A 20,305-nucleotide genomic window follows, 5' to 3' on the forward strand; every position below is an offset into this window, starting at 1 on the left:
AGGGGGCACCCATGAAACAAACAGGGCAGAGGCAGGAGGGAGAAGGACGTGGTGCCTCTCCTTGGGCCGCCTGTGTCCGGGTCGGAGGACACTGATTCAGCATCAAGAGAAAGCTGAGAATCACCCAGTGACAACCGCTCATTGCCCCGCACTTATGGGGCACTGTCCTCGACATTCTACAGGTCAGGTCATCTCTGAGTCTACGCTGAGCGTACACGGGGCCTCTATCCTCATTTTGCAGAAGGCGTAACTGAGGCACAGAAAGGTGACTCGCCCAGGGCCACACAGCTAGTAAGTAGTGGAGTCAAGACCTGACTTTGGGCAGATCTGGCTTCAGGGTCTGAGCCCCTGGGCCCTGCTCTGTGCTTCAGAGTTGATTAAGTGATGTGCTTGGAGGGCACTGAACTGTTCCCTCTCTGCTCAGGACTTACAGTAGGATGGATTTAGGTCAGACACAAGGTAGAACTTCCTGACTCAGGAGGATCATCTGTTGATAAGAGTGAGCTCCTCTTGCCCCATATCCTTCTCCTGCTCCCATGCTCCACCCCCAGACCTCTCCCAGCCTCCTCCCCTTACGGGATCCCTGTGACTTTAGTGAAACCACTCCGCTCTGAGTGTCCTCTGCCTGCCTCCTTGGGGCCTCTGGCTGTCTTCCCAGGGACTTTACACCATTGATACCTCCCTCCCCGCCTCCCTATCCTGTCCGCTTGGCCATTTGGGTCTGAGCCCCTCCACCTCCGCCCCCACCCCTCCTTTCCGTTGCAGGAGCCCACCCCCTCGCAGACCCCGAGCTACCTCTGTGCAGTTTCAACCTCTCTCTGCGTCTCTTGTGCTCCCTGCCGCGTTTCTTTGTCCTCTCTGACCCTGGAGACCAGTTGTCCTTCTCAGGGTCGGGCAGTGCCAGGCCCAGGAGCAGATCCTTGCCCTGCAGCAGGCCAGCAGGCCTCTGCCCAGGCAGCAGCCCCCCTGCCCCTGGCAGCCTGGAGGCCTGCCTGGTGGCAGTGACCACAGCTCCATCCTGGGCCAGGCCGGGCATGCCTGGGCCCCGCTCCTTCTTGCCCAGGCCCCGCCGGCGGTGGTGGCTGGCCTGAGGCGTCCACAGTGCTGGGCCCGGGAGGTCGATGTGATTCTCAGGGAGGTTCCGAGCAGGGGCTTCGGGTCCCAGGGAGTCTACCAGGCTCAGCTCCAGGAGCAGCAGGAGGGCGAGGAAGAGCATGGAGGTCACGTGTGCGGGGAGCCCAGCCATGGGCCCCTCCCTGTAGGAAAGCAGCGCCGTGAGGGAGCAGCCGGCAGCCCCCCGCCTCCTCCTCCGCACCCCTGAATCCCCTCACCCACAGTGTGACAGCCCGGTGGTTCTCAACAGGGAGGGAGGGACTTTGCCGCCCAGGGGACGTTTGGCAACGTCTGGAGACATTTCTGGTTGTCGGAACTGGGCAGGGCTGCTGGCTCCAGTGGGTGAAGGCCAGGGATGCTGCCAAACACCCTCCAACGCGCAGGACGGCCCCCCAACAGACTCACCGGCCCGGAAAGACCCCAGGGCCAAGGCTGAGGAAGAACCCCCGGGTCAAATAGTTGAAGCAGCATTCAGGTTCCAGATTAGTCTGGAATTCCTTTCTTTGCACAACCTCTGCCCTTCGCCACGTCCCCTGGAAGGCACCGAGCCCCTCTGAGCTCAGAAATACGCCTCTAGTCCCTGAGCCTTCACTCGCAGGCTGGATTCAAACAGATGGAGTGAGAGGTCTGAGCCCGCGCCACACGCAGGGCCGCATGGGCATTTGTACCGCGGCCCTTTCAACGGCTCTCTGAAGCTGCTCCAATGATCTTCTGAAGTGGAAGGTAAGGCTCAGAGAGGTCGAGTCACACCTAGTAAGCGGCGTTTATGTAACGGCCATGCGTGTGCTCTGAACCCCCACATGGCTGTCCCAGGACCGTCCTGGGAGACTGTCCCTGTGCTCTGTCCTTGCCCCTCTGTTTTCCTGAGGTCCGGGCAGGTTCTGACGTGGTGCTGTCCCTGGGCCTGAGGGGCCTTGGGCTGGCTTTGGAGGCTTGACTGGTTCCTGCAGAGCGGGACAGCCCCCCATCCCATACCGGAAGTGGGGCCTCCTCAGGGGACCCAGTGCTCTCCCGGCCCACCCGAGGAAGAAGCGGACCCCTGGAGGGTCCAGAGCACCTCCCAGCTGAGGCACCTGCGGCGGGTGGGGACAGTGAGGGTGTCTGCCGAACTCTGGAGATCACTTCCTGCCCCCGCCTTGCACCAGACTCATTGGGTCCAGACAAGTGCAGCACCAGGTTAGCCAGGCTGATGGAACTTTCATGGCCTCCCTGGGCCTCCTGTGTGTTCCATTAGGCTCCTGAAGGCGCTTACACAACCATTTCCTTGTGATTTGTGGCCAGGGAGCTGTCCAGGGCTGAGGAAGTTTGGTGGGCCAGCAACGATTCGGGCATCTCTCCATCCAGCCCTCTCGGTTCCCGCAGCCCCCACCCTGACCATCCCACCCCAGCTCACCGTTAGCCAACCCTGAGTGAGGGGAGGGCAGGCGGGGTGGGGAGGCTGGAGCCCCACCAGGTGACCCATCCTGAGAGGGGGAGGGGAACAGCGCCCCCCCGCCTCGCCTGCTCACGAGCAGCCCTTCATCTTGCTCTCCCTTCCTCCTGTCCTGGTCCCCTGGGACGCCGGGGCCCTGGCCTCCACTGCCCACAGCTCTGCCCTTCCTAGAATCATGGGCGGAGAAACAGGGGCTTTCCCATCACCCCCTGCCCCCCATCTCGTGCCCTATCGCAGGAGCCACCTGGGTATCCAGGCAGAGCCTCTGTTAGCTGTGTGGGACTCAGGGACGGGCTTGTGGTGACAACCCCCATGTCCTCACACACCCATCCACTCCCAAGACTGTACCTCTGCAGCCCTGCTTTCCTGTCCGGCTCACCAGCAACAGGAGGCTGCTGCCTCTCAGCCTCCCCCCAGCCCTTCCCTGATAAGGGTTCTGGAGGCTGGTGCCCACGCAGCCCAGCCTGCACCCCTGAACTCCTGAGGCAGCTGGCAGGAGGAGGGCGCCCATCAGAAAGGCCTGTCCGTCAAGCATCGTTCTGCTCCCAGGGACCTGAGAACCCTGTTTCCAGGCCTGAGGCGGATGCGGGCTGCTCTCCAGGCTGGAACTTAGCAGACTTCGCCCTTCTCCTCCTGTGACTGGGAAAGGCTCTGAGTCTACGTCGGATGCTGTGACCCAGCCTGCCCTTCTGTCCTGCAGGGACATCGATAGCCAGGCAGAAGCCCACAGAGCGCCCCCATCAAGAGGGAACCTTTGGGACATAGGCCAGTGAATGAACTCCCCTGTCGTGGGGTAGAGAAGAGCAAGATAGGACACCCGAAAAGGACAGAAAAGAGACCGGATGAGGCTTGGCAGAGGGCTGAGGGGTGGACAGACTCATGGGCATGTACGGGTAGCTTCTGTCCCTGTGCACACAGACTAGGCCAGTCAATGACTCTCAGAGCCAGCCTCTGAGCTCGGTGAGTAGTCTGGGCACTGGTCTCAGAGGACAGCACCTCCCCTGCAGAGCCAGGAGATGAAGCCCAGCCACACTCCCCCCTCCACCCCCCACACTCCCCCGTTAACATGACCCCACCCATACTTGCCATCTCTCTCTCCCACTGAAATCCTGTTGCCAGCCAAGCCTCTGCCAGTGGCCATGGGTCTGTTCATTGTGCCCAGGAGCCCCAACTTTAGCACCGTCCTTGTTCCCTCCTTCCCTCTGCACCCCACAAGTCATGCAGGCAGCCGGCCTGGGGCAGGGAGGAAGGGATCTCAGCGTGCAGTGCTGGTGCACCCACGGGGGCACCATCCCTCTCCCCAGACCTTAACAACACTGTTCTGTCCCCAGACCTAGCCCATACTGCTGCCAGATTACTCCGATCGTGACCCCCACCGGCTCAAAACAATCTTTGGCTCCCTGTTGCCTCTCATTTAACCACAGACTCCTCACTTTGACACTCCAGACCTTGTATAATGTGGCCCCAACCCAGCTTTGCAGCCCCAACTCCTACTTCCTCCCCTTCACAGCCAACTGAGACTATTCCCTGGGCCCAAACATACCCTGTCTTTCCTGTCTCTCTATTCTGGCTTCGGCTGTTCCCTCTGCCTGGAGCAAGCTCTCCCCTTCATGCCCATCTCTTTCTGTCCAAATCCTGCCCATCCTCTGGGACCCGTCCCAAATGTCCTCTCCTCCAGGAAGCCTTGTTCAGTCTCCCAATTAGATGCGCTCCCCACTCCGTAGTCCCACACAGCCCTGCCCCGCTCTTGAAGACCTCACGCGCCATTTCATGCTGGGGCGATCAGCCTTTGTTAAAGCCCCTGACTCAACAGGAAGATCCTAGGGGGCTCTGTCCCACTTTTCTCTCTGTTCCTATTGTATCTAGCAGACCCTGCAAATAAGAGGCGCTGACAACCATGGATAGGAACGGAAGTGGATTGAGCACAACTAAACTGACACCTGAGCAGATTGTTCCTACCTTCCCAGTGTGCGTGTGTGCCTGCGTGCGTGTGCATGTGTGCGTGAGAGAGCTGGCGTAAGGGCTGGGGCTCCTGCCACTACTTTGCCCTGAAGACTGCATGGCGCCCTCTCTCCAAGCCCACAGGATTTGTATACAGATCTTGGCACAGCCCAGCAGCCAAGATGCCAGCCTGGCAAAGAGCCACTCGGGAAATGTGGGCTGCCACAGAAGCCATGCCAAGGATCCACGGCAACGAAGGGCTCCAACCCATTTCTGTCACTCTGGGAGCCAGTTGGAGGCTGCATCACAGAGCGCTGAGCATCCAGGCGAAAAGGGGCGGCAGGTGCCCCCCCCATCCTCTGTCGGCTCTGGATGGTTCTGCCTGTGGCTTGCTCACAAAGCCTGCTCTTCCAGGCCTGTGTCTGATCCTTCCCCCAGACTGGGGACATTCAGTAGTCCAGAGTTGCCCTGGACGAGTTGTTGAGGGACATCAGGACCATCCACAACCCAGAGATGGCCATCTACAACGGAGATCCGATAGCGACTCATTAACAGCAAAACAAATCGAGAGCAGTTGTGACAACAGGAGCTGCCACCCCGAGTGGCTGTGAAGCTTCTTGCCTCCACTGCTTGTTTTGCATCCCCTCAACGGCCCTGTGCATCAGGTCGTTTACCACATTTTTAAAATGGGGAAACAGGCTGTGAAGGGGTAAGCCACAAGTCCAAGATGACACAACGGGTAAGCGGCACAGCCCCACCTCCAGGCCTGGGTTCTCTGCACCCAGAGCCCAAGGGACCATCCTCACACTCCATCGCCCATGCACTGAGCGTCCTCGTGGGTCACCCCGTGCCCCCACATAATCTACTGTCATTTCTGAGTGCAGTCAGGGCCCAGGGCAAGGATCAGGCACTGGCAGCTGAGAAGAGAAAGCTGACCAAGGAGGGGAAGAGGGCTTTCTCATGTCCCTATCCTGACCCCACACTGTGGGGAGAGACTGGCTGCCGAGCAGCCTCCATCCAGAAGGCTGTGGGGAAGCAGCGTCTTATGCAAATAAAAGCAATTACTGGAGCCTGAAGTCTGCTTTGACTCTGGAGACCCCTCCCCCACAACAGCCTTGCATTTGGGGGCCAGGAGACTAGGGGGGCTCCTGCCCCACCCGCCTGGCAGACAACTGTGGAGCGTGGCTGCCACCGGGCTCCCAAGACAGCTGCAGAGCCTGAATTCCTGCCTTGCTGATCAGCGCACCCGCTGCTTGGTGGGTTGGGCGGGAGCAGGCGGGGGTAGCGGGGTGAGGAGATAGAGGAATAGGGTTGGCTGAGGGGGGTCTGATGGGAATCCTGGGCCAGGGACATCAGTGATGCTCTCATGGAGCTGAGAGATCGTGGTGCCCAGTCCAGGCGGTGAGCCAGACAACCACCCACTGGGAGGACTCGGGTCCATCAAGCCCCTCCCTGACCCTGGGTCTCCTCCTCGTGTGTGAAAGGGACACATCTGAGCCATCCTATCTGGTAGAGATGATGTTGGACGGGTTCTATACGCATTTGAGTCTAACCACACATTTAAAAAATATTTTAAAAACTATTCTGAAAATTGTAGTAAAAATAAGACACTCTCAAATGCATTTTCTACCCAATTTTAACATGAGCACAGCTCCATCACAACTTGGGCTTCTCCTGGGTCACTGAAGGGTGTTCCGAGGATGCAAAGTCAGCAGTTTAAAAGAACTGCTGCTGTTTGGAGCAGCTTCTTTACCTGCTCCAGGATTTTCTGGACACGGATGACCAAAGCCAGTTCGAGGCTCAGTCTCACATCGACAGGTGCCATCGACATCTGTTGCACTCTTTTATATCATTGAGGACAGCTGCTTTTTTCCCATTGATTTACTTTAAACTAGGGCGATATTGTAAATTGGGGCATAACATCTCTATGTAGCAGTGGCTTGCGGTTGCGTCTGCATAAGATGGAGAAAATTTGGTTCAGGGAAGAGATGATGGCTGCTGGCGGTGGGAGGTGTTACGCTCACGAAACACTGCTTTTGTTGGTTGTATGTATTGGGGTTGTGGGTTAGATTTCCTGGAGAAAGATTTGTGCTGCTCAGAAAATGTTTGTGGGGAGAACATAAGGGAGGAGGAGCACGGGCCATTGATGTGGACGGTCTCAGGACCCCTGTCTGCCAAGGGAGCCTGGGAATTTACGATCCACAGTGACAAGAGTCCTCCAACTGTCTGTCCAACTGCCAGCCCCCTATGAGGAGGGGTGACAGATAACATCCTCCAGGATCTGGACGGAGCCCCTAGGGGCTGGGGACATGTATTGAGGCAGCATGAATTCAGAGGAAATTTTGCGAATATTAAAGGATAAAACAAAACACAACAATACGTCATAATAACAACCCCATTCCTGGGCCAGCCCTCCTCGCCTGCCTTGCTCTGTCCATCTCTCCAAGTGTGGCTGACCCTGCGGCTCACCCTAACCTGCCGCCGAGCTGCCGTAATGGGCACCCTGAGACCAGCACAGGGGTCTCCTTGGGTGGCCTGGGGCACTTCTATTCTTTAAGGGCTCTTCATAAATGGATATAAGGTGCTGGGGGGAGGGGTCTAGACAGAGAGGGGCATTAATTCCTGCCACTCTCCTGGCCACAGGGTCTTGGAATGACCTTCCCCATGGAAACACTTTAAGCTTCTTCAGCTCATAAGAAACTTGAAGGCAGCTGCCCTCTGCTAAACCTGGATGGGAAGGACCCTCTGAGCGCTGAGAGGCCAAGAAACATGTCCAGGGAGATCTCGCTCCTTTGGGAGAACCCAGGGGGGGAAGAACAGGCCGAACTCCCCCCGCACGCCCTGCCTTACTGCCGGGCAGTCTGGGAGCCTGTGTGCACGGGCCCAGGTGATGAGTCCTTGAGCTCATGGGGAAATGGATCTGGGGTTTCCCGGCCTGCCGGGCCACAGCTGGGCATCTCACCGCTTCCCCTCCGGGACCCTGGGCACTTAGGGCTGACTTGTGACCTTCAGAGCGGCAGGCTCAGGCAGGGCCGGCCTCCGTGCCAGTGCCTCCTCCTCACTAGACCCTTGCCATGCTCCCTGCCACGTGTCAGGGGACAGAAACAGCCTCCCACACTGCCCTTCTCCCTTGCCCCTGCTTTCCTCCAAAACATTATCAGCTTTGTGGTCAGGGCAAATCCGCTCACTAGCTCCCCAGCTTAAAACTCTTCAGTGGACATCTCTGCAACACACAGCAGACAAGAGATTAACTCTTAGCACACAGGGAGCTCTCAGCCCCTCTCAGCCCTCCGCCCACCCAGCTCGGGAGCCCCGGAACCCGGCTCAGGAGGCTTGGGACAGACTTTGTTCGACACAGGCATCATCTCTGATTTCATGTTCCCACACTTCCACGAAGGTTCTAGGAATGCTCGAACGTGGAATTGCTCTGCCTGACTCTTCCCTCTGGCGCCTCCTCCTCACCCCACTGGACACCTCCTGGAACGGCTGGAACTGGAGAATGGAGGGGGCTGACCCCAGGCCCCCCTTCTGTTCTTAGCACAGTGGGGTCACTCTGCTCCCAATCCCTCCCACCACCACACATCTTCCAGAATCATCATTTCCCTGTCCATGAAATGGGATTATTAGTCGGTCAGGAGATTTGACTATTTAGGAAGTCAGCACTTCTGGGTGGTCTGTGTGTGCCTGGGGCGGCGGCTTCCAGGTATGGGTAGAACCCAGGCAGTGTAGGAGGGATAAAAGCCTTGAAGAGGAGCTTCCCAGTGGGATGGGTGAGACTCGCAACAGCTGCCCTGGGGGTGCTCATGGGTGTATTGAGGTCTTTACTGTCCTGAGCTTGTCCCTACCCAGCTCCCTGCCTCCCTGGGCTCTGCACCCCCAAAGTGCCACCTGTCCAACAAGAAGGGGCCTCGCAGCTCTCCCCGAGGCCCCATCTACCCCTCCACAGAGAGACTGCGGGGGAGAGTGGGACCACTTGCTGAGCCCCTCTGGTGCAGGACCTGGATGCCATGCAACGGAACCTGCTCCAGTCGAAGGGGGAGACCTGGTCCCCGGGGTCCCCTGGAAATTGCCAGTCCTACTGGGGACAACAGCCTAGGTCCCTGGGGAGCTCCCAGTGTGATAGGGGCGACCCAGGTCTTGCCTTGGATTGTCCTAGACGGATGAGAGGGACAGCTCCCACCCTCAGGGAGCTCTCAGCCTAAGCCAGAAAAGCAGCCCCTGCCCCAAGGAAACCTTCAGTCCAAAGGGCGAGACCCAGGTGCTGCCTTAGGGAGTTCTCAGTCTGATGGGAGGGACACAGCTCTGCCTCGGAAGTTCCAGACATGGGGAAAACATGCCGGAAGGAGCTTCTAACCTGCAGGCAAAGACACAGTCCCTGCCCTCTGGGTGTCTCCACTCTGACCTGGCGGAGAGGCCACGGGTCTAACGAAAGGTTGAGGCACAGACATAACTCTTACCCACTCAAACACACAGATGTCAGCCCAAACCCATGATGCTGAGCCTAGGGAGAGCCCCACTGAGCAGAGTGGGAAGAACTGGGTGACCTTGGGCAAGTCATTTAATCTCTCTGAGCCTCAATTTCCCTCACCTGTAAAGTGCTAGTAGTCATGAGGATGAGGGGAGGAAAAGGGATATAAAGTGAGTGGGACCAGTAAGGGCGCAATAAACAGTAGCTGTCATTATTTGGGGAGCGGGGGGGACTCCTGGAAGCACTTGTGCATCTGTGCCTGCGTGCACAGAGGGCAGGCATAGGTGGCCGCGGCCTCCATCCTCGGTAGGGTGATCGATGGCTTCCGTGGGGCAGGGCAGGACAGGCCCAGGCCAGCCTGGAGGGGGCCATTGTCTTGGCAAATGAGGTTTGGCTTCCCCACAGGGGCGGCCCCATCTGCTTTTATTGTTTCCAACAGCAGCATCGGGAATTCCCACCCCCCAAGTCCTCACACCTCAAAAATCCCGTATAGGGGTGTTGCTGGCGGGGGGGAGGGGAGGTTCTCAGAGGCCCCACCCACCTGGCAGCTTCCAGCTTTGTGCTCAGCTCTAGTATCCCACACCCACCTCCTGAGCCAGAGTCCTACCTCCTGCATTGTTACAGGCACTCGCCACCCCTCCTCCTCACCTAATGGATCCTCCTGGCCCCCTACTCCCCAAACTTCATTATGTTGGTGCCCAGACAATTTAACACCATTTGCTGTTTGGTCAGACCCATCACTTAATCATCAAGTGACAAAACGCCTGCTGTCGGCTCTGGCAGAGGCTAGTGTGGAGCAGAAAGACACCTGGAGTCAGACAAGCCTGGCTATGAATCCTGGCTCTGGCACTTAATAGCTGTGTGGTCCTGAGCAAGTCAATCAACCTCTCTCGGCTTCAGTCCCATATCTGAAAGTTGAATATGTCCAGGCATCATTTATTGGGCATTTACTAATCTAGGCCTAGACTTTTATATGCATTATCTACTTTAGCTCTTTGAAGTGGACAATATTTTGTAGATAATAATAACAATAACGGCTCAACATCAGGACAAAGATTTGACGTACCTGCCCCAAGGTTACACAGCAGGGTAAGTGGTAGAGCCAGGATTTGAACCCACAGCCATCTGACTCTAAAGGCAGGGTCTTTGACCACTCCTCATGCTACACTCAGTGACTGACACCAGCGCAGAGGCTGTGACTCTCAGGGATGACACACGCTGGGGGCCTTCCCCCAGAGCCTGGCACAGACAGGGCCCCTAAATACTCGTAGGTTCTATGATTAGTCCTTCCCAGCTGCTTTGGATTCTGGCAGGGGCCCCATCTCTTGTGCCCCCACACCCATCCAGGGATGTGTACCAGATGGTCAATGCCAGGCCATGGCATCGCAGTGTGGACGGCTGCCAAAGCTGGGACCTGGCGGCAGGGCCTTTAGTGGCAAGGGCTCAGCCGCCCCACACGTCCTTCCTGGGGCAGGCCTGTGCTCCACCGGCCACAGTGGCCCGCTTGAGAGGAAAGGCAGGGGCAGGACAAGCTGAGGGCCTGGAGCCACAAGAGAGGCAGGTCTCATCTGAAAGGGCCAGAGAAGCGATGCTCCTATGATGTGCCCCTGGGAACATGCCCAGGACCCCTCTCTGGAGGGAGCTCCTGCTTTCCCAGGCTGAGTCAGGGAGGCCAGGATGCAAATGCCTGCTCTGCCACATTCCTGGCTGAGACAAGCGAAGAAACTCCCTCCAGGTCACACAGCTGCTTTGGCCATCAGCTGGGATTCAAACCCACTCTGTGGGTCTTGGGCAGCAGCCTCCCTGTCTAGCTTCAGTTTCTTCTGCTATAATGAGGCACAGAAAGCATCCTCATCTTCCAAAGGGATGCAAAGCCCCCAGTACCACAGGGATTTTCTAGGCGTCTTGCCCCCTCTGCAACTTCCCCAGCCATGGTCCTTTTCTCCAGGGCCAGCTCTGCCCCTGGTCTGGCCAGCAGGACCCAGTGGAAGCCAGGGATAACCTGTGGCTTGCAATTTTCAGTTCATTCCTGTCCCCTTTCAATAGAGCAAGTGTGCTTAGAGCACCTGCTGTCTGTCAGGCACTGGGACCACAAGTGGAACAAGACCCAGCCCCTCCCGGGGAAGTGCAGACCAAGAGAGACAGGGAGGCAAGGGGGAGCTGGAGGGTTTCCCACGGGCAGGGACGGGCAGGGATGTCTGACCCCAGCCTGCAAGGTGGGCAGGCTTCAACTAACACAGGGCAGGGGAGACACTCCAGTTGGAGGGAAGGAAGTCAAGGCATGGAGAAGATCAGCCTTCCATCGTGGCTGAAACCCAGGATGCAGATGGGGTGTGGTGGGAGGCAGGCAGAACAGTTAATTAAGAGGCAACAGGGAGCCATTGAGGGGTTCAGGGCTGGGGAGGGGGGGTGGATTGAATGGTGAAGAGGAAGGGAGAGAAAGTGCCATCATTTCCATGTGGGTGAGGGGTAAGGAGGCTCTGAGCAAGGCCCCTAGAGGGTCTCAGGGGCTGCTGAGCTGGCGGTCCTGAGGAAGGCTGTGGTTGGAGGAGGCAGGGGGGCTGAGATGGCAGGAAGGTCCTGGGTTGCCAAAGTGGGGCCTGTCTGCCAGGCAAGATCAGCAGCAGGAGGCTGGATCGGGGAGGAGGAGAGTCCCCAGCCCCTTTCTTGTCTCTCTAAGGAGAAAGGATCTAGTTGCCAGCCCTGACTGTGGCTGAAAACAAAAACTCGGCCAGGGGGGCCCAGAAGTTGCCAGCTGGGAGAAGGTTTCCTCTTCCCAAGCTGCCCTCATTATGCCACTTAGGCCACATCACTGCGGACTCCTGGGCTGGTGTGTCACCTGTTGTGACGACATAGATGATGGTCAGAGGGTTTGGGCAATTACTCAGCAGGTCCAGGGCCTGGCAAGACAATCCCCCACAGAGGAAAGGAAATGGCTTGTGAGCTAGCGCCATGAAACAAGAAATTGGTGCAAGACAGAGGTTCTGAATTGGGAATGAGTCATATGGAAGCCTCCTGATGAATGACCAGCTGTTGGCAACAGAGAGGAAGAGGGAAAGAGAGAGAGTGCCTGTAAGAGGGAACGCCTTATGGGCCGGGGGAGGTGACCGTGATGCGGGAGGGGGCCTTAGTCAGGTTCCTCTGCAGTGTCTCTAAGCCTTGGATTTTTGACCCATTTCCTCCTTTCTGTAGAGGTGCCATCCCACCCCCACCCCTCAGGGACTCTAGGCTCCCCCATGGCCGCTGGGTGTGTACCAGGCTGGCGTCCAGTGTGCTTTTCTTGCTGTTTCCTATAGGCACATGCTATTATCCCTGTTTTATGAAGGGGACACTGAGGCTCAAGGAAGTGTGTTCCTTTGTCCAAGATCACTCCCAGAGCCTCTGTCTGCCGGACCCCAGAGGGGTGGTACTGAACCAGTACCAGGACCTCCTTGCGTGCCACCAGGCCGGGAGGTCGACAGCGTGGAGGAGTGCGCTGGGCAGGAGAGACTAGATGGAGGTGAAGGCTGAGGGCGCACCCAGTGGAGGAAGTCAAGAAGACTTGCCGGGGAAACCCAAGAGCCCTCCCATCTCAAACCTCGGCTCCGCAGGCGGCTGAAACCCCGGTGCGCAGAGGCAGAAAAGCCGGCGGTGGCGAGGGAGTGAGGCTGAGCCGGGGCCAGAGGAGGGAGCCCAGCGCCGTCGAGGTTGCTAGGGCGCGGTACTGGCCCGGGGCCGGATGGGAGGGCGTGGGCCTGCAGTGCTGACGGGTGGCGCACCCAGAGCCCCCCTTCCCCCGGAACACACCCCGGCCCCGTGGACAGCCTCAGAAGGGGCAGGAGGGCACTCCTGCCAGTTCTGCCCGGGGTTCAGGGTGTCTTCGAAGCTTCTTCGAACGGTGGTGGACTGGAGTCTCTGGCCTGAGAGACCACCCAGAGACTCAGAGACAGAGAGACAAAGAGAGACCAGGTCCCAGAAGGAGAAGACCAGTGCCGAGGAGGAGGGTGGGGGAGAGCAGCGACGGGGAGGGATCGGCGAGGGCGCGCGCGAGGCAAAGTGTCAGAGCGTGGAAAAGTGAGCGTCCGGCGGAAGGTGGGCGGACGAGGAGGCCGGGAGCAGAGGCAGGAGCAGAGGGAGGAGGCGGCGAGGAGCTCAGGCGGCAGACGGACGGACCGACGGGTCCGAGGGCAGGGAAGGCAGGAAAGAAAGCAGCATCCTCTCCTCAGCTTCAGTCCCCGCGCACTCCGCTCCTGAGCGCTCCAGGTAACCCACCTTTGTCCGGACGCACAGCCAGGTGAGGCGAGAGGGCGGGGCCAGGGGCGGGCCAAGGCCATGCCTTACCTGTCCGGCCCGCGGGGCGGGGCAGGGGCCGAGCGCCTGAGGGAGCCGAGCGCAGCCAAGGGCCGAGCCGCGAAGCTGAGACGCGCGCGGAGAGGTGCGCGGGCGGCAGGAGGATGTGCCCAGGCTGAGCAGGGCTGGAGGGAAGGGGGAGGGGGCGGGCGGGATTGAGGGGGGCGGGAGCGCTGGGAGGGGACGGGGGAGGGGCGGTGGGGAGGGGGCTCGGCTGCCCCCCGCCGAGGGGCAGCCCGGGGCCAGCCCGGGCCCCGCGCGCTCCCGGCCGGCGCGCCCTCGCCAGCTGCGCTCAGCGTTCCGGGCCCGCTCCCCAGAGGCCTAGCTGCCGCCGCCGCGAGGGCGCGGGGCAGACAAAGGAGGCAGACAAAGGCGGGCGCAGCTGGGAGGCCGTGCGGGCACCGGGCGAGGCGGGCCCACTCCTCCTGGTGCGTAAGAGCCGCCTCGGCGCGGCCTGGGGTGCGTGGGACAGGCGGGGTGCGGGCAGCGGTGGCGCATCTGGAGCGGCCCCGCTGGAAGCGGGCGACAAAGGGCCGCGGCAGGGGATCCCTGGCAGACCCCAACAATAGATCGTAGCTGAGCGCTCAGCTGAGGCCGCGTCTGGCCGTACAGGGGCCGGCCAGTCCCCAAAAGGATTATTCCGCCTAGGCTGTCAAATGGGACGGAAGAAATGCCCAGTGCGAAGGAGGCGGGACAGGGCACCGCGGAGTCTTTGTAGCCTCCGAAAGTGCGCGGAGTCGTGGGCGGGGTTCTAGGAGAGGTCACTCTTCGATGCAGGGGTATAAGGGGTCTTCAGTTACCGGGTGAGGATCGCGGGCGCTGACGGCCGCACTGGTGCCCCCCCTTCCACTCCCCCCACACACCTGGGAAGGAAGGGAAGACAATTTGCCTACCAAACACACGCGCACACACACGCGCGCGCGCGCGCAAAACACAATCCGCCTCTCGCCACGCCCCATCCAAAGTAGGTCTGATGCTCCCCAGCCCGGCCCAGCCGGGACAAAGCCAGCCCGGGGCCGGCTCATCCATCACCGCGCGGGGCGCCGCGCCTGCCGACCCTGGGAGTCCGGGAATGCTGTGTTATGGGTCCCTCGCCCCCCATAACTCATGGTGGGGTCAGCGGGGCCACGAGCGCTGCAAAGACCAAAGAGCGGTGGGGCGGGACCGGGCGGGGGGGCGGGCAGTGGCAGTCTCGCCCAGCGCTCAGAGCTCGCCCGGTGTCTTCCGTTTCGATGGATTTCTTCTTTCTCCAGAGTGTGGCAAGTGATGGCTCAGAAGTTTAGGAGCCATGCGCTGTAGTCAGGCTAGATGCCTGGGCTCTTCTTGTAATGGCATTCCTTGTCCCCTTGGCAAGTCGCCTAACCTCTCTGAGCTCATCATCATCCCTAACTCTCAGGATTCAAGGATTAAGTGCCATGACCAGTGTAAGGAGATAATGTTCCTGAGGTCCTGGCCCCATAGGAAATGCCCTAGAAAAATTAACTGCTATTGTTATTATAATATCATCAGCCTGATGGGCTCCAGGATGAGTTGGGTTATGAGGAGAGCAGAAACATGATCTGACTTAGGTTTTGACAAACTCATCTGATTCCTAAAGTTGAGAATCGACTGCAGTGGGGCCAGGACAAAAGCAGGGAGACTAGTGGCAGAGAAGAGGTGATGGTGGCTTGGGCCTGGGAGAGGGACAGTGGGCGTGATTCTCCTTTTCAAGGATGAAGCTCTGGCCAGGCATTCGCTGAACCAGAAGCAAACGATTGGAGATTCTGGTTCAAATGCTGCTGCTGTTGCCGTGGCTGTTCACCAGTGGGGCCGTCTTTGGCAGGGCATGGACTCTGCTCTCCCAGAGTGATGCAGTGGGGAAAGCTGGCTGTTAGGAGATGCCTGGACTCCTAGCCTATCCAGGTTATGGTGACTTTGGGCCTCAGTTTCCCTATAGTTGAATGGCCAAAGTGGAAACAAGCCAAATGTCCATCGACTGATGAATGGATAAACACAATGTGGAATATTCACCCAATGGAATATTATTTAGCCAAAAAAAGGAATGAAGTACCAATACTTGCCACGATCTGGATGAATCCTGAAAACATTATGCTAAGACATAAAAGGCCACATATCGTATGATTGCATTTATATGAAATGTTCAAAATGGGTAAATCCATAGGGACAGAAAGTAGACTAGTGGTTTCGGGGCGCGGGGGTTGGGGGAGACTGGGGACCACGGCTAATGGGTATGGGACTCTTTTTGGAGTGATGAAAATGTTCTGGAATTAGATAGTAGTGACTGATGCACAACTTTATGACTACACTGAAAACCGCTGAACCGCACACTTTAAAAGGGTGAACTTGGTGGCTTGTGAATTATATCTCAATAAAGCAGTTATTTTTTGAAAAGTGGCAGTTGAGCTGGATCAAGGGCTCTTACCCTGTGGTGCAGGCTGACTTCAGAGGACCCGGGAGCCCCTGAAATTGTGGAAGACATGTAGTATCTCTGTGCATTTTTCTGGGGAGAAGTTCAAAGTTTGAGAAGATTTGTAAGGTCCCCCAGACCAACAAGGGATCAACAACACTGGGGAGTCAGCACAACCCCAGGAGGGAATGGCATGTGTGGGCCCTGCCCTGTCTGAAGTGTTGGAAGCTGCCTAGTGTTTCTGGCCGAAGGTCAGGGCCCTGGCTTGGGTCCGAGGTCAGAAGTGGACCCCAGGATCTGGGGCAGCTGTGCAGGTCAGGCCTCACACCAGAAGGCCACAGTTCCTTGTCTTTAGGCATCTCGGGCTGTGAGGATGCATGTCCTCCCTTGGGGTACCTTGGGGACTGCCTGCTGCCTTGGGAAGTGGAAATAGGGAGGGGGCACAGCTAAGGATGTTTAGGATGGGGTTTTGAAAAGTGTGATGGCTGGTCCCGAGTGTTTGCTCCAGGGGCTTAGATATGATGTATAGATATTAATATCGTCATAGCAGCCGTTAATTGAGCATTTATGTGCCAGGCATTGTGCACTCTATATTTTTACAAACACTATCTCATTTACTCCTCCCTCAATCCAGTGGAACTGGTACTACTACTGTCCTATTTTACAGATGAGAAAACAGATTCAGAGAGGGAAGGACCTTACAACTGGTTAAGGGGCAGTGGCCGGGAGAGAAATGCCAGGTTGGGTACATGAGCAGCCTGGTGGGTGTGGGGGGCACCATAGCGAGCATTCCACATCTCTGCTTTGTTTTTGAAAGCAGCTCTTCTCTGCATACCACCATCTGTAGCCCACGCTGAAATCAGACGTCTTTGCTCCCCATCCAGACTAAGTTAGGATTCAAGTCAGGCAAGTGGTAGTGACGCCCTGTCTGCCATCATTTCATTCCTCCATTCTTTCATTCACTCATTTAACACACTCTCATTGAGAACCTGGATTTGGCCAAGCACCTGAGTGAGGTGCTGGGCTGAAAGAATGAATGAGGCTGGGTCTTTACTCATGGGCATCCCAACTGGTGGGGCCCCGAGCATTGGCGTGTCAGTGGGACTGTCACCAGGCTATTTGCGGCTGACTCTGAGGCTCCCTCCATCCCCCTGTGTTTGGTGTCCTGGGACCCTTAGGCAGGGATGGGACAATATGTCCTGTGGTCAGCCTGGTGGGTACAGGAGGGACTTTCTTTGGAGCATCTTAGGGGTCTGGACCCTCACTGCCTGTTGTTTTCCTCAGTTCACTCATTGCGTGTTTGTTCAGTGAACCCCAGGAAGCCTTCTTTGCCCATGCAGACTTCAGTCTTTGCAAGACTTTCTCGCATCTTGCTTTCTCTTGGTTTCAATTTAAATGTCTCTCGGGAGTGATTTTCTTTCGGGTCCTGTTGCAGACCCATTGCCGACCCTCAGAGACCTGCTCCAGTTGGCAAATAAGCTCTCTCTCCTCCTAAACATCCCTCCTTCCCTCTCAGATGCCTTCCTACATATTGTCATTATGGTGAAAAATATGCAAATAATTTTGAAAAACAGTCTCCCAGCAATTGGGTATTCAAAAATGTAATAAATTAACCCCATAATGCAATCTGGGTCCCATGACTATCCATCACGCTGATGCGATTAAGGTAGGAAAAACCAGATGCCGCAGAGCCTGATGGATGAAAGTGATAGATGAGTCTTCACAGAGCTCCCCCGTGGCCCTGGGCTGATGCGGCCCCCTGCCTCTGCCCCATGCCCAGCTTCTTGGCCCCCATGGAACCCAAGGCCATCAGATGTTTAGGGAACATCTGTCCAGTCTGTTCCTTTCACAAATGAGGAGATGGATGCCTTTTGGGGGCTGGGGGTCAGATCAGTTTGAATCCTCATCTGTCTCCCGGCCCGCCTTCCTCTGCTTATGGCTGACCCTGAATCCAAAGCCCCAAACTCAGGCATTTTTATCCATGGGTTTCTAGTTGACAAGACGGGTGCCCCAGTGTCAAACAAAGGCTGTTGGGACCTCAGTTTCTCAAATGTGAGTATTAGGTTGTATTTCTGCCAAGGTTTCTCTGAAGTTCTGTAGCGCTGTTGTCAGGAGACCTATGGGTGGCTTGTACTGTCTTCTCAGGGCAGTGTGCTTCTGCTGGGGGCCGATGAAAGGAGGGCTTGGCGTGAGCCCCCATGTCACTCACACTGTGCTCTGGAGGCCACCCCACAGGACTAGCTGGGCTCTGAGCTTCTCCATCCCAGGCCCCAATCCTAAGGGACCCTTTACAAGAAATCGCCCCCCTCAGACTGCCACTTCCTGTCCCCAGGGAAAAGTTGCATGAGCAGCCTCCAGAGAGGGGCAGAGAAGGACCCTCACTTTCCCCAGTGTCCAAAGCATCCGTGATGATAAAATCTCAAGGAGCCCGGGGACCCTGTCTACCAGCCAGTGAGCTGCTCGGCTGACTCTGTGTGGACATACTCCTCTCCTTCACAGCACGACATGGGCACAGTCCCCAAGTCTTGAGAAGGGTTGCTGTGCCCAAAACGTGCTGCCCAGTGCATCAATTCCTGAAATAAATCATCCATCCCTTTGGGTTAAGCATTGCAATTATATGAAAGAACGCAGACTTTCCTTGGGAACAGCCCTAGGAAATCACTCTGGCAATTTCCACACTCTTTTGGGCATCAGGGCCCCTGGGGAGCTTGTTAAAGGGCCAGTATTCTCCTGTGCACCCAGACTGATCCGGTGGGTCAGGGAGGCCTAGGCTCCAGGTGTTTAATGGGCTCCCCAGGGATCCTGATGCAGATTTACAAAGACTGCTTTTGAGAAATGCTCTGCTGGCATTCCTGGCTTAATGGGCCGGGCTCCTTATTCTCTCCCCTGCCCCCACGCCATCAGAAGTATGCATTTGCAGGTTTGGAGGCATGGGGGTAAAGAGCAGGGTGCAGGTCTCCATACTGAGCTGCAAACAGTAAACATTCCTGGCTAGATCTCTGTATCCACAGACGGGCACGACCCCTAAAAAGCTCTTCTGTCCCTGGGGTCAGGGACAAGGGCCCCAGGCTTCCGGTCCTGACTTGTTGCCCATAACTCTGCGGCCACTTCTCTGACCTTAGTTTTCCCACCTGTAAAATAAAGGGTCTGAAAATAAATGGAAGCCCTTGAAGTCAGAACTGGGTTTGTATTCCAACTGTGTGATTTAGGCAAATTATGGAACATTTCTGAGCCTGTTTTATGATCTATAAAGTAGGCTGTATAATGGGTGCTAAGCTCCTAGGGTTAATGAGGGAATTAAAGAAATGAGTCCTCCACACATAAGTGCTCCATCCATGTTAGTAAATATTTTAACATTACTGTTGCCTCCCAGGGGCCTTTCAGCCCCTCCAGAGTCCACGGAGGGGGCGGGGGGACACACGACTCCAGAGCTGTAAAGTGTGTGGCAGAAGACACCTCCGCCTGCCCCTCCCCCAGTAGCTGTGTGACTCGGGCAGATTACCCCTCTGAACCTCGTTTAGCTCATCTGTAAGATGGGGACAGTCAGAGTAACCGTCTCGTGGAACTGTTGGAAGATTTAGTGAGAATAATCCACGGACACACTGAGCCCAGCACCTGGCACACGGCTGGACCTCTATAAAGGTCAGCTATTTTTATGATGCATAGGCCCGGGAGGTTTTATCTTCTTGGGAGATAAAGCCAGGCTGCACTGAGGTTCCGGGTGGGGGCGTCCCCGGTGTCCTCCCTTGTCCCCGCCCCGGAGCCGGCGTATTTCCTTTCGGTTGGGCAGCTAAAGGTAGGGGGATGGTGACTCCGGAGCAAGCAGTAGATGTCGCTGTCCATAGTCCCGAGCTACGACCTCCATCTGGTCCTCATCTGCAACACATACCTGCCCCTTTTCCAGCGCCTCTTAAAACAAGAAAAATGCCCTGGGGCGGGGGGAAAGACGTAGCGATCCGACGTGGCGACCCAAGTTGTCTTTTTTTCGCGCCCGCCCAAGATTGAAAGGAGGCGGCGCAGCGCAGGCTCAGCCCACTCGCCCCAGGGCGTCACTGGCCTCGAGGCCGGGCCCCGCCCCCCCGGTCCCGTCCCCTCCCGTCTCCGCGATTGGCTGCGCGGCGCGTGGGCGGGGTTGGCCCGCGCGCTAGGACCCGCCGGAGCGCCGGGGACGTAGCGGAGCCGCTGCCGGGCCGCGGGTTGAGCAGGAGGCACCAGCGGCCTGGTCGGGGGTTCCCCCGTGCCGGGGCCGGGCCCCGAGCCGGGAACCGAGGCCGGAGCTGGTACCAGGGGAGGGGAGGGGAGCGGGGCGGGATCCCTCCAGGGAGGGTTCCAGCCGGCCAGGGGGTGGAGTCTTATTCCAGCCTAGTTTCACTTTCCGCGTGTCCCGCTTTTCGCTCCCGGCCGTGCGCGTCCCGCGGTTCCCTCTGCGTCCTCGGCCATGCCCTTTTCGTGGGCACAGCTCTGGCCTCCCCTACCCCCCAGACAGCGGGGCGAGGCGGCCAGTGGACAGAGGCTGATCGAGGCGTAGCTGATGCCCCCAAGCTAAGATGCCAACGTCGAGGGGATCTTTCCCAGCTGCCTTGATTCTGCGTGAACTGGGGGTCCTGCCCCGATT

At 57.7% G+C, this 20,305-nt stretch overlaps 2 protein-coding genes across 6 annotated transcripts in view; one reads left to right on the forward strand and one right to left on the reverse strand.

Moving 5' to 3' along the window:
• Positions 1-13,419, reverse strand: part of DRAXIN (dorsal inhibitory axon guidance protein) — a 24,939-nt gene extending 11,520 nt beyond the window's left edge. Inside the window, exons 1-2 of the mRNA XM_008522030.2 lie at positions 13,275-13,419; positions 796-1,256 (exon numbers count right to left, since the gene is read on the reverse strand). Of these exons, the coding sequence (XP_008520252.1) occupies positions 796-1,246 (451 nt within the window). The 5' untranslated portion in view covers positions 1,247-1,256; positions 13,275-13,419. The remainder of the gene's footprint in view (positions 1-795; positions 1,257-13,274) is intronic.
• MAD2L2 (mitotic arrest deficient 2 like 2) overlaps positions 11,850-20,305 on the forward strand; it is a 13,141-nt gene continuing 4,685 nt past the window's right edge. Inside the window, exons 1-2 of one of the 5 annotated variants that reach the window (XM_070610815.1) lie at positions 11,850-12,026; positions 12,251-13,196. Coding sequence is in view for 1 of the 5 variants with exons in the window: in XM_008522033.2 (XP_008520255.1) it covers positions 20,238-20,291 (54 nt within the window). In the remaining 4 variants the exon portion in view is untranslated. Of the gene's footprint in view, positions 12,027-12,250; positions 13,197-13,516; positions 13,712-19,628; positions 20,292-20,305 lie in introns of those variants that run through there. The other 4 variants (XM_070610816.1, XM_008522034.2, XR_011537570.1 and 1 more) reach the window with 4 other exon arrangements.

This window comes from Equus przewalskii, chromosome 2 (assembly GCF_037783145.1).
Source record: "Equus przewalskii isolate Varuska chromosome 2, EquPr2, whole genome shotgun sequence".
Classification (NCBI taxonomy): domain Eukaryota; kingdom Metazoa; phylum Chordata; class Mammalia; order Perissodactyla; family Equidae; genus Equus; species Equus przewalskii.